This window comes from Pongo pygmaeus, chromosome 13 (genome assembly GCF_028885625.2).
Source record: "Pongo pygmaeus isolate AG05252 chromosome 13, NHGRI_mPonPyg2-v2.0_pri, whole genome shotgun sequence".
NCBI lineage: Eukaryota > Metazoa > Chordata > Mammalia > Primates > Hominidae > Pongo > Pongo pygmaeus.
This window is the reverse complement of record NC_072386.2, coordinates 58,869,264-58,882,876: the sequence shown is the minus strand read 5'-3', so window position 1 is coordinate 58,882,876 and position 13,613 is coordinate 58,869,264. Positions and strand designations below refer to the sequence as shown.

Here is a 13,613-nt window from a genome sequence, read left to right as displayed (position 1 = left end):
TCCTAACCAACTTTTCTTCACATAAAGAATTTGTTAGTGTCAAATTACTACTGATGTTAGTGACATCAGTAGCATCTGATGTTAGTGACATCAGTAGCATCTGATGTCACTTTGGAAGACCTATCGCTCATCTGTCTCACTGGGCTAAAAGCACAGGCATAATTCTATCATAGATGCAGGTGCCACCAGGGCCACACTGGCTTCTGGAGAGCTGCAGAGCCCTGGCGGTGCAGAAAGTGAACATGGCTCTCACTCATGGCTCTATCTTCCCTCTCCTGATACTCTTCTCCCTGTTTCTTCATTTGCTTAGCATCATTTTTTTTCATTATGTTCCATGTATACTGTAGGCAGCTTTAAATCTTTCCCAGAACAAAGGATATGAATAAAAAGGGGTGGCGAAGCCACTAGGGGTCCATCAGGCACAATGCTGGACATTCTCAGGAACAGTGGCACTACCCGCATCACAAAATTGCTGGAACCAGATGACAACCCAGCTCCTGCTGAAAGCCTCCTCCCCTCCCCACCTATGTTTGCAAAGGGCTCATTCCTGGATTTAAAGAACACAAGCAAACAGTATTATCATATAGTTAACTAGTACATTTTTCTCCTGTTCACAAAAGGTGGCTTTTATTTATAGAATATGCAAATTTTAGTCAGTGCCCTGAGGAGTGTTCAGAAATTCAAGATACATTAAATTATTTATAAGTGACAGCACGCATATTGGAAGAGACATAAACAAGGACACCTTTATAGTATAACTCAGTTACCAGTAAGCCAAATTTCTACCACCACTAAAACACAAGCCTAACTCCTTTGTGTCAATTCATAACATAAAAGACCCTTAATGGAACCAAGACTCTTTTCTCCTTTTCCAAATTCATTGTTCTTTTTATTAATACAAGCCTAAATTCCTAATCTGTCTTGCTTAAGTTCTAAATTTATTTTAGTACTTCAAGAATTGAAGTGGTGTTTGGCATGGTGGCTCACGCCTGTAATCCCAGCACTTTGGGAGGCTGAGGTGGGAGGATTGCTAAAGGAGTTCAAGACCAGGACCAGCCTGGGGGCAGCAAAGCAAGACCCTGTCAAAAAAAAAAAAAAGAAAAAAAAGGGAAAGAGACAGAGAGAGAGAGGAGGGAGGGAAGGAGGAAGGAAAGAAGGAAAGAAGAGAGGGAGAGAGAAAGGGAGGAGAAAAGAAAGGAAAAGAAAACAAAGAAGAGGAGGAGGAGGAGGAGGAGGAAGAGGAAGAGGAAGAGTAGATGTGGGGGTGTAAATTGATGCAACTTTTCTAGGAAGCCATTTGGCAGTAAACATCAAGGGCCTTAAAAATGTTCCTGTACTTTTACTCAGTAATTCTACTTCTGAGAACTTGCCTGCAGAAAAATACTGAAATGCTCATCAATGATACACAAAACTGGATTACATACAAAGAGGTGCATTTCATGTTAAAAAAAAAAAAAAAAAAAAGGCAAAAAACTGGAAATAATCCGAACAGCCAACAACAGAATTGTTCACTTATGAAGCAGTCATGGGATATATTGCTCTGTGGTTGTTAACGATGATGTGTACACCACGCTTTAACTACCTTGCTGCACAGTTGTAACCACCTGAGAAACGTTAGTGATAGAATGATAAACAGAAAAAATAGGAAATAGAACTACAAACACAGTACATCCTCAAGTATCATACACACAGACATCCACAAATACGTAATTGGAGAAAATACACCAAAATTATCTGAGGGATGGGATTATGGGTATAATTTTCTTTTTCACATGTTTCCATTTTCCAATGTTCGACAAGGAGGTTAGTACTCACTTCTATGATTAGTAACTGAAATAAAAGTTGCATTTAAAAATAGGAAGTAGCATACAAATCCACCACAAAGAAAATTATGGATTGCAATGTATTCCTTTTTATTAAATTATAAAACTGTTGTCAATACACGTGCTTTTGGAAATAGCGTTTTCCTCAAGTATCTGCTTTTGTGCAGCACTTGGTTTTAAACAAACAACAAATTTCTTGGGCTTCAAGCTATTGAGCACTTATAGCCAAACTATCAAGTATAGCTATGATATATACAGTCCGAATTTATGGAAAATATTACAAAGACAAATGCCTTGAAAAGATGACACAGTGCAGGGAAAACTACAGCTATTAAGCTGGTATAAAAACTTAGTCAAAATGTTTTAGTCCATTATGGCTCTGCCTAAAACTTCAAAGGAAGAAAATTTAAGACACTTCTCATCCAAGGCACTTAAAAGAGTTGCAATAAAGTACTTCTTTGAATTTAGTTTGAGCCCAACAGTATTTTTTATTCCTTTTTCACATTCTGACTCACACTGAAACAGTCCTTAAGGGCAGCTATGAATGAGGAAAAATAGTTATTGCTTCTTAATATACATATTAAAAGTACGCAAACAGAATACAGATTTTGGTCCACTGAAGCAAGTAACAGGATCTGACTGTAGTGTTCTGCTTAATTCTGAACAAAAAGCCACAGACTCCTCTAACCCAGTCCCACAAACAGAGCCCTCAGTTCTGAATTTGCACCAGCTGTCCCCTGGGTTCTCCGTAAGGACATACGAGCTGGAGTCCCACCACGTCTCCATGGCGCATTCTAACTGGAGAAGAACCATCCCGGCGGCCTGGCAGGAGTGGCTAGTCTGATGCCGTGCAGGCAGGCCTGGGAGAGTCCGTGCTCAGACATCTATAATTCTGTGTCCCGGTATCGGGCAGCCTGGCCATAGTACCCACGCTTGGAGTGTTCCGACAACTGCTGGCGGTACTCCTCCTCCTCGGCGTCACTACCATAACTTCCTCTGGTATCCTGATAAGGTCTGGAAGGAGCTTTCTGTGGCTCAGGGGGTCTGGAACTAACAAAAAAAGGGTGTTAAAGACATTCCAGAGCACATCCATGTCCTCCGTCTGCCCGGGGAGGCATGGCTCTGAGCACAGTGACTGAGCATCCCGAGCAGATCACTTACCTCTGAGCCACATTCTGCAGAGCAACCAGGGCATCCCTGGTCCTGCTTCAGGTTCCTAATAGGTCAAATCCGATGCCCACTTGGGCGGTGAGTGAGGAAGCCAGCCAGGTGATCCCTGACCTAAGAATCTCCCTGTTGGACAGGGGGTGCCCTCCTTACCCCCTAAGCTCCCTGGCTAGTCCCACCCAGCAGTGAGAGGTCTCTGCCAGTTTCAGTCCATCATAAGCAAGAACTCTTTGTTGCCAGAGGCAACCTGGTTGACTGTGTTACCACTCAACTGGTAAAGAAGAAATTTGTTTCCAGTTTTCTATCGCTGGAAAACTAGACCTCAGCTTCCAGTTAGAATGGCCGCAAGAGGCCAGGTACAGTGGTTCACACCTGTAATCCTAGCACTTTGGGAGGCCAAGGCAGGCGGAGGTTAGGAGTTTGAGACCAGCCTGGCCAACATGGTGAAATCCCGTCTCTATTAAAAATGCAAAAACTAGCTGGATATGGTGGCACACACCTGTAATCCCAGCTACCCGGGAGGCTGAGGCACGAGAATCACTTGAACCTGGGAGACGGAGGTTGCAGTGAGCCGAGATTGCACCAGTGCACTTCAGCCTGGGCGACAGTCACTCTGTCTCCAAAAAAAAAAAGAATGGCCACAAGAAAATGTGACTTTTTTTTTTTTTTTCTATTCTCGGAAGCAGGAAGCAATCCAGTATAAAACTTCAACAGGAAGACACTGTGAACATTCCTACTGTTTGTGTGGCATTTACCAAGACTGCTCATTTGCTTGTCACGGTCCCTTTAGACCCCAGGGCAGCACAAGTGGTCTGACTTTGCTGGATGATGCAAAGGAATTAAGAAGCTTGGCTGAGAGTCAGCAAACAAGACAAAACAGGTCTAAGCCCTAGGAATTCTGCTCACGTGCTAACCATGTGCAATGTAACATAACTAGGCTCCAATGTGTCAAATGTATTGGCTTGAAACATCAATGATTACACTTTGTCAGGGTTTTAGCACACAAGCAAACTATGCTTAAGTTTTGACTCTGTAATCTTTACAATTAAATTTGATGGAATGAGTAAGGCAAACAGTCAATCTGTGGGAAAAAAAATCCTTCTGTTACTCTGAAGTTTGGGTAAAGGAAATTCTTTCTTCAAGTCCCAGTCCTTGAGAAGTCCCTGCCTTAGACCTGCACCACCCACTAGGCAGCCCTTACCTTGTGTGCTGGGGCAGGCCGGGGTCTGGCTTGTGCGTTTTGATTGGAACTGCATAGATATCAGGATGCTTCTGGGCAATTTCGATCTGTGGTAATTAAAAAAGAAAAGAATAAGAGTGAAAGAATGAACCACTGGGCACTCTGCTTGCTGGTTTCCTGCCGGTCCCACCCTTTCCCCATATCCTACTTATTTTCCCATCCCATTTCAAGAAGAGGAAACACAGAAGCGGCTTCCTCATTTCCATGGTTATGTGCAGTACACGTCAGACAGGAAAACTATTTAAAAGGAATGAAACTCTGACACATGCTACAACCTGGATGAACCTTGAGGACATCATGCTAAGGGAAATAAGCCAATCACAAAAAGACAAATAGTGTATGATTCTACTTATAGGAGGTTCCTACACTGTCCAATTCACAAAAAAACAGAAAGTAGAGGGGTGGGCGCCAGGGACTGCAGGGAGAGGAGAGTGGTGGGTTAGTATTTTATGGGTACGTACGGAGTTTCACATGGGGAGGATAAAAAAGTTTGGGGATGGATGGTGGTGATGGCTGAACAGCGATGTGAAGGTACTTAATGCCGCTGAACTGAACGTTTTAAAATGGTTGAGGCTGGGTGCAGTGACTCATGACTGTAATCCTAGCACTTTGGGAGGCTGAGGAGGGTGGATTGCTTGAGCCCAGGAGTTCGAGACCAGCCTAGCAACATGACAAAACCTTGTCTCTTCAAAAAATATGAAAAATTAGCTGGGTGCAGTGGCATGTGCCTGTGGTCACAGCTATTCAGGAGGCTGAGGTGGGAATATCTCCTGAGCCTGAGAGGTTGAGGCTGCTGTGAGCTGTGATCACACCGCTACACTCCAGCCTGGTGACAGAGGGAGACCCTGTCTCAAAACAAAACAAAACAAAATAAATAAAACAAAAGAAAAAAGTGGTTGAAATGGTAAATTTTATGTTATGTATATTTTACCACAAGAAAAGAAAAATGCTCAGATGTACTGCTGCTGTTGTGCTAGACCTGAAAGAAAACTCCCACATCTACTGGGCAACTATACTCCACAGACCTTTAGTTAAATTCTTCTTTGTTTGAAAAGTTCTATGTGCATATGGTGTACAAATTCAAACAGCTCAATAAGTACAATCTATGGGCCTTTCTGTTTTAGCACCAGTTTGCTTGGTTTCTATGGCAAATCTGGGAGCCAGTGAAGACACATTTAAGAGAAAAGAAAAAAAAATCACATTCTAATTAAAATGACTTCTGAGAGGCACTGATTCTCTCCTCACACTTCCTCATTCCAGAGCCCTATACAAAGTTCCGTGTATAAAGAGCAGAATCTTCTTCCCCTATATTGTCAAGTTTTCTTCATTGGAAGAACAAGGGACATGCTGGGAGCTGGCAATCTGAAGTGACATACACAGCACCTGCCTTTGGTGCAGTGCATGTGAACATCTCTGTCACATCTGCAGCAGTGGAAAAGGGGTTGTTCGCTGTTATACTGAAATCAAACTTATTTAAAACCTTATTGATGATGTGTAGTTTAAAAACAATTACCCTTGCATTCTGTGCTTCCTGGAGCTCCTGTATTCTCTGTAACCTGGCCTTGTGATCCATCTTCTCAAATATTTTGACTTTGCCCAGGACTGATTTGGGAGCATTATCTTGCTCCTCACTGCTCTCTCCCACCTCCTCACCCTCTTGAGGAGGGACGGGAGTGGAGGGCTTCAGTATAGACCGCCCAAAGGTAGGTTTTGCTGCAACAGGAGGAGGATAACCTTTGGTAGATGCCCCAGGAGTTTCATTACCAGCAACGGCAGAGGGGTTTGACTTATATTCATAGGATTTGGAGAAGTCATAGGATTCTTCTTTGTTCTGGGTTTTGGCCTGCGGAGAGCAATGACACGTTTTCACCTTGGGCTTTTAGGTTTATTTTCAAATCTGTATTAGTGATTTAATACACTCCATTTCCTGATCAGTTTCCAAAGGTGGTCCACAAATACCATTCTGACAAGGAATGTAATACACCAGGGCAAACAGCCACTGGCCAGGCTTCCTGAGCCCTACCTCCCTTCCTATACTAGTCTATTAGGAATGCCAGGAAGCCAAAAAGGAGTAGGGAAAGTGCTGGGAGGGCTGTGATTGCTGGAGGTAAGATCAGACCTGGAATAATTTTGTTCTAGAGGAGATTAGCATCTTGGAGAAGATCTCAGAACAACTCAGGCTTTGGGACTGGAAGAGTGGGCTTCTGAGGTCACTGCTGCACTGAGGGTACATGAGCCGGCCCAGGTGAGACCCTTGTCCAGCTGAGGAATGAGACTGGGGTGGGGAGCGAGGAGAGCACTGCTTCACGCTAACAGCCACTTTTCCTTCACACTTCCAGTCTTGCTCGGCTTGCAAATTTTCGCTGATGTATTTCATGATGTCACTTATTATTATTATTACTTAGTACCTATCACATTTACTACTTCTGATGGCTCAATCAATTATGGCTTTCTTCTCATCTAAATTATTGAGTTAGGCTGGGCGCAGTGGCTCACGCCTGTAATCCCAGCACTGTGGGAGGCCGAAGTGGGTGGATTACCTGAGGCCAGGAGTTCGAGACCAGCCTGGCCAACATGTCGAAACCCCATCTCTACTAAAAATACAAAAATTAGCTGAATATAGTGGTGCACGCCTCTAAGTCCCAGCTACTCGGGAGGCTGAGGCAGGAGAATCACTTGAACCCAGGAGGTGGAGGTTGCAGTAAGCCGAGATTGCACCACTGCACTCCAGCCTGGGCAACAGAGTGAGACTCTGTCTCAAAAAATAGTAATAATAAATAATAAATTATTACGTTAAATAGATTTTATTCGGGTATAAGGAAAAAACATAGAGTCACAGCTCTGATTCTGACTGGAGGTAAATAATCTTTTGATATAAGCCCTTGTGTCTTTATATTGATTCTGTTCTGGATAATGATTTATTAAACAAATAAGCAGCTCTCTTAATGAGAAGCATTGTAAGCAGTGGTGATGATTATTCTCTTTAGCAAATCACCAGTAAGAATTATCTGGTGCATCTAAATCAGATTGCGGGCAGAAAACTTTAGCTGGACAGCAAAAGAAAAACATGTTCTGCGACTGGTGATTCTGGGTACACGGTACAGTATTTTTCAATCTTTTTCTTTACAATTTTTTTTTTAACAAAAAAAGTAAATTAAATAAACACTAACAGTCCTAAATTATATGCTCTCCTAATATTGCTTTTCCTTCCTTTTTGCCCTTCCCTTATTTGGGAGTTCACCCAACAGGCCAAAAGATAGGCTCTAATAGAGAACACAGTGAGTCAGAACCGTAATTAAACACCATCTCAGTGTGCATGCTCCTCCCTGGCCGTCCAGGAGGCTTCAGAGGCATCTGCTTCCTCTTCCTTCCCATCCTGGGCTTCCCAGCCACGTACCTTGGGCGGCTCTGGCTTGAATGCTGGGGGCGGGCTATTGTCCCTAAGTTGATCGCTGCTAGCAGCCCTCCTCATCTGAGCTCGTGGCTCTGGGCTGGGTTTCCTTATGCTCTACAAGACATAAAGGTTCATTCACAACAAGAACATCCAAGCAGAGAGAACAGAGCACTCGACTGCTTTGGAGGAGTTCTGCAAACTTGAGTAAGTCCAGAAGTTGAGGTTCTGAGCCGGTGCTTCTTTACTGAACAGGCAGAAACCATCACCAAATGCTTCAGACACATTTTTAAAAACTGGCTGCATCCAATGTAGAGTCTCTTCCTTTAAAGTACAATTTTTTAAGAACCCTCCAAAAGTCTAAAATCTCCTGTGTCACTAATATCCATGTCTATAGGCATTTGGGAGTTAATTTATTCTTTACAACTTGTCTAGCATAAACTAATTTGTTGCTGTGGTAATGGTGTATTTTTCTCCCCCTTCAGGTTGTTGTTCAATGTTTTTTTTTTCTTTTTTTTTTTGGTAGTTCTATTTCATAAAGAAAAAAATCATTTACTGGAATGAGCTAAAATGCTAGAGAGAAATCCACAGCAATAATTATCCAAATATATGAACAATCCCATCTTCAAAGATCATTATTCCAACATTCTCTGAGGTGCAACTAATAATTGCTAACTTAGCTGTGACTTTACAGTGCCTGTCAATGTGATTTCAAGGATCCCATAAGCTATCTAATCACAGTGGATGCACAGTACATGTGATCAGATGGAGGTTTGATCATGAACTCAATTAAAAAACTGAAATATAAGAGAAGGAAACTGATGGGGAAACACTCAAGAGCTTTGGCAAGATTAGAAAGGTTAGAGGCAGGATGGGGAAGAAAAGCAAGGACATCTAAGAGTACAGAGAGAAACCTAATCAAAGGTTACAAGTACATACAACAATACTGCATGGGAAGGAATATTCCACTGGTAATTTGGACAGCCGGCACATAAAGCCATTCTGTTTATCCATCACACCTGAGGGCATGGGTTTGCAGAGTGCTGACCCCTCAAGCTCTTCTGAAGTCCACCTGCCTGTCCCACTTTCCCACAGACTGCAACCATGCCAGCGTGGACTCAAAGCGAGAGACTCCCTGGAAGTCATCTGCTCCAACCCTTAGGAATGCCTTCCACAGCATCCTGAACACACAGCTGTCCACGAGAGTGCAAGGAAAACACCAGGCTCTCCTGCTCCTGCCCGTGGCCTGCCTCGCCTCACCTCCTCGTGCTGCACCGGCTCTGAGGAGCGGGTGATGGACGACACCAGCGGCTCCTCGGCTGGCTCATCCAGCTCATTGTCAGTGTAGGCGCCTCCTTCGCCGTCCGTGTCTTCAAAGTCACTGATGAGGCGGCTGTCGCAACTCAGATAGTCCGCGCCCATGGCGGTTAAGTAGGACATGCGGTCTTCAGGGTCATCATCCATCCCTTCCATCTAGAGGAATTTGTGTTGGAGGGTCAGTGGGGTCTGATGTGGCTCCTGGGAGTGGGGACTCAAGAAAATTCCCAAGGACACAGCCAAGCGACTGAAACCTTGATGTGCTCGCCAGGGAAGGCATCTTTTATTTTTCTCCCTGAAATCACTTGGCTTTGGTACAATGTTGATATTATGGTCATTTTTGGGCAGGAACTCAAATTAGGGGCCCTGCAGCCTATCTGTGCTACCATCCATCCTCCATACCGCGGCTGAGCCACACTTTCTCAGACTGTCTTGCTTTTCTTCTGAATCCAGCTCCTCTGCAGCCTGTTCTCCTGGTACCACTCTCCTAGTAATATCAACACATGCACATTGCCTTGTGCTACACTCACATCCATGCCTCTACAAGATTCTCAGACCCTCAAGGCAGAAGCTATGTCCTGTTCAACCTGTCCTCCCCAGGGAAGCTTGCATAGAGCCTTCCAAACTGGAAGTGCTCCATAGATGCCAGATACTTTGACTACACATCTAGTTCTCAAAGAGCAAAACTTAGTCAATTCTGCAACAAAATAGTCACTGTAAAGTCTCACAAAACTACTTAGTTCAGCTGGTGTACAGGATACTAGCACCAAAAGCTTCTAAAATAAAAGGGGCCACAGGTAATAGAATCTCCCTCTTTCCTCCCTGCAGCAGAGCCGTGTGTGAGCTATCTCCCCGAGGGAGAAGCGATCCAATTCTAGAGGCCTAGACAAATTCCCTAACGCTCTCATATCACCCATTCAAACTCCCAGAACAATGGCACATTCTCAACCAACCTTTTTTTCTAAGTAATTCCAACTCCATTAGCTTCTCTTCTTTTTATTAATGTTTAGCCGTATTCTCCAAGTTGCTCAACCTCACCTCTCATCTGCACTCTAAGTTTCCCACGTCCTTAGTAAGCTGTGGAGCTCAGCATGAGATCTTGTAAGCTCTGATTAGTGTACTTGGAATATAACACTAGTTACTACGTTAAAAGTGAAAGGGAAGTGAATGTAGGGCTGCGCACGTCACATTCCGCTCTTATTTTAAAAGTCCCTTCATTTTTATTACTTGGTCAGAGAATTTATGAAATTTCAAACTTGATTAGCACACATGTGAGCATCACTTCAAACGGGCATGGCTTGACTGACTACATTCACTGCCCTCTTGAGAAAAGTTTCAGAACAGGGACTCTCACCTCATAGCAGCATATCTATGCCACATACCTTTCCTTCAGAGACCCAAACCGCTTCTCCTTGCTGATGCTGAATAGTGTCCTTTAAGCTGCCAAACCAGCTATCATTGGCTGAATTTAGGTTGATTGTAGCTATAGAAATACAAACAAAAAGGTCTGCATTAATTTCCAGAGGCATGTTTATTAAGGATGCTATTTGACATAACTTATACTCATTTCTGTGATATTTAAGACTTTGGCAGATGCAAGAAAATGTTTACACATCTTTGAATATTAAAATCCTTTTAATGAATGCAATTAAAACTATTAATCATGTAGCTGTTTGAGTTCACATTATAGGTGGATGTGATACAGCTAAAAATAGATTTTTAGAATGTTTATTTTCAGAAAGGCTAACTTTAAAAAATGTTTTTAAAAAGTGTGTTTTCTGCCAGGTGTGGTGGCTCATGCCTATAATCTCAGCACTTTGGGAGGCTAAAGTGGGCAGATTGCCTGAGGTCAGGAGTTCAAGACCAGCCCCATCACATGGTGAAACCCCATCTCTACAAAAATACAAAAATTAGCCAGGCATAATGGCAGGTGCCTATAATCCCAGCTACTAGGGAGGCTGAGGCAGGATAATCCCTTGAACTTGGGAGGCAGAGGTTGCAGTGAGCCAATATTGCACCACTGCACTCCAGCCTGGGTGACAGAGCAAGACTCTTTCTCAAAAAAAAAAATAGTGTGTTTTCAGGAACAAAGAAACATCTAAAACAAATATAGGCAAGCTGCCATGGCTCATGCCTGTAATTCCAGCACTTTGGGAGGCCTAGGTGGGTGGATCACTTGAGGCCAGGAGTTTGAGATCAGCCTGACCAACCCGGTCTCTACTAAAAATATCAAAATTAGCGGGGTGTGGTGATGCACAACTGTGGTTCCAGCTACTCAGGAGGCTGAGGCACGAGAATTGCTTGAACCCAGGAGGTGCAGGTTGCAGTTAGCCAAGATCACACCACTGCACTCCAGCCTGGGTAACAGAGCAAGACTCTAAAGATCATTTACACAGACATGTATATTATAAATAAGAAAAATATACACTAATATACTGTTGGCTACCTCCAATAAAATACTAAAAGTAACACTTAAACATAAAGTTGTCCCTTGGTATCTGTAGAGGATTGGTTCCAGGACATCTCCCACTTGGATACCAAAATCCACAGATGCCAAGTACCTGATACAAAATGACACAGTATTTGCATATGACTTATGTACATCCTCTTATATACTTTAAATCATCTCTGGATTACTTATAATTCCTAATACAATGTAAATGCTACGCAAATCATTGTTATACTATATTTTTTGGGGAATAATGACAAGAAAAAACACCTGCACATGTTTAGATGTAACCATCCATTTTACCCTTCAAATATTTCCTATACATGGTTAGCTGAATTCATGGATGTGGAAACCACAGATATGAAGAGCTGACTGTATATCACTTTGATAGACTTACACATTTTAGAATATACATATGGATTAAATAAACCCAACCAGTGTGTATTCAAAGAATATACATTTTCTACTCAGAACAAAGTGTATCTTACATAATAGCACTTACTATGCATCAATCAGTTACTTTCCAAGTACCTTACCTGGATTAGTTTATTTCATGATTACACAAACTTTGCAAGGTAGGTACTGCTATGATGCCCATCTTATAGATGAGAAACCAAGGCAGAGTAGTGAAATTAACTAGCCCAAGGCCACACACCAAGCAAGTGTGAAGCTTGGATGCAAGCTCAGAAGATTGCTTTCAGAGCCTATGGCCTCAGCCACCACACTACATGGCCCATCTAAAAACAGAAATTTAGAGCACAGATATAAAATACCAACAAAGTAAAACATATGCCATTTCTTCAGCAATATGTATTATGGACCTAATGGAGATAAATTAGACAAGCAAGTTGGTCCAAAATAACAAATTAAATTGTACCCCTAAAATTATCAGACTGCAGGTAAATTAGGATTTCTTTTAAACTACATTGCCATGGCCTCTTATTGTACTATCACTTCTAAAGCCAAAAAGAACCATTAAGCAGATTTTGTGAGCAATGGTGCTTCAGGTTTTCCTCCAAGTAACATAGCTTTCCTCTGTTTAAGAAGTTCTAACAGTGACCTTAGAATATCCTGAATGAGCTTACAATTTCCTTGGTTATTAATTATTTACAGCACTGAAATAAACTGATCCATTGGACAACCCGAAGAAAATTAACTTTGATTCCACGGACTTCTGTATTCCTATTATGGTACTCTGCAAAGATTACTGTGATCATCTCATAGCTAAAATATGATACTTAAAAATAGAAGTGAGATTTTGTACCCCAGAGACAAAATGAGTGATTTACACTAAATAGATACAAAATGTTAAGCAGTCTTTTAAAGCTTTATGTTGCAGCTGTCTGAGATAAGTATGATCTGTGTTCATCATAAAGAAAATCTAAAGTTAAAACGGCATTTTGTGAGATGCAGGAAATATGTTCTTGCCCCTTGATAAAATAAAGAAAATCACAAAACCTCTTACTGAATTCACATTAACAGTCAAGTTTATGAATAAAAATTGAGAGCTTCCCAGCAGCTAACTTCCTAAGCTGCATACAAAGGTAACATCCAACTCATGCACTTGACCTCTTTTTAACAGGCAGGTGCACAGACATGAGGCTGCCTTCCCTTGACTCTGCTGAATTAAGTACCTTTAGCTTATTATTGGATTCTCTCATTCCGCTTCTCAGATTCTTTGCCTTAGAGCAATAGTAGTTAATTATCTGTTGCTCCCAACCTCTGGGCTATGCCTATATCCCCTTGGATAGACTTACTCTATCTTTTGAGCTCAAGAAAGTGAAATACTGAAAGGATGCTGACTCAGCCACTGCCTTAGTTGGGAGTACTGAGGTTCTGAGGGCACGTGTGCCCAGCCCTGACATGTATGGTCAGTGCTACTTCCCCCTCCCCAGCCAAGGAGGTTTGGAAGCACCAAGAGCAACAGCAAAGGTAACATCTAAGACTAGAGGGTTTAGGGAAAGGGACAAATGGGGAATGACTGCTAATGGGTATGGGGTATCTTTTGGGGATGATAAAAATGTTCTAAGATTGATTGATTGGTTGTGATGACAGCTGTACAACTCTGAATATACTGAAACCCACTGAATTGCATTTTTTTTTTTTTTTTTTTTTCTGAGACAGGGTCTCATTGTCGCCCAGGCTGGAGGGCCGTAGTGCAATCTCTTGGCTCACTGCAACCTCCAGCTCCCGGGCGCTCAAGTGATCCTCCCACCTCAGCCTCCC

The 13,613-nt window shown here is 42.5% G+C and overlaps 1 protein-coding gene across 13 annotated transcripts in view; it reads right to left on the bottom strand.

Moving 5' to 3' along the window:
• Positions 1–1,892: 1,892 nt before the first annotated feature.
• The window catches only part of TJP2 (tight junction protein 2), a 160,442-nt gene continuing 148,721 nt past the window's right edge, over positions 1,893–13,613 (bottom strand). For 8 of the 13 annotated variants that reach the window (XM_063649582.1, XM_054501546.2, XM_063649586.1 and 5 more), the window contains 6 exons: positions 10,321–10,421; positions 8,882–9,094; positions 7,628–7,738; positions 5,744–6,073; positions 4,192–4,277; positions 1,893–2,873 (listed from right to left, as the gene is read on the bottom strand). In XM_063649582.1, coding sequence (XP_063505652.1) covers positions 2,708–2,873; positions 4,192–4,277; positions 5,744–6,073; positions 7,628–7,738; positions 8,882–9,094; positions 10,321–10,421 — 1,007 coding nt within the window. In that variant the 3' untranslated portion in view covers positions 1,893–2,707. The remainder of the gene's footprint in view (positions 2,874–4,191; positions 4,278–5,743; positions 6,074–7,627; positions 7,739–8,881; positions 9,095–10,320; positions 10,422–13,613) is intronic. The other 5 variants (XM_063649588.1, XM_054501558.2, XM_054501556.2 and 2 more) reach the window with 2 other exon arrangements.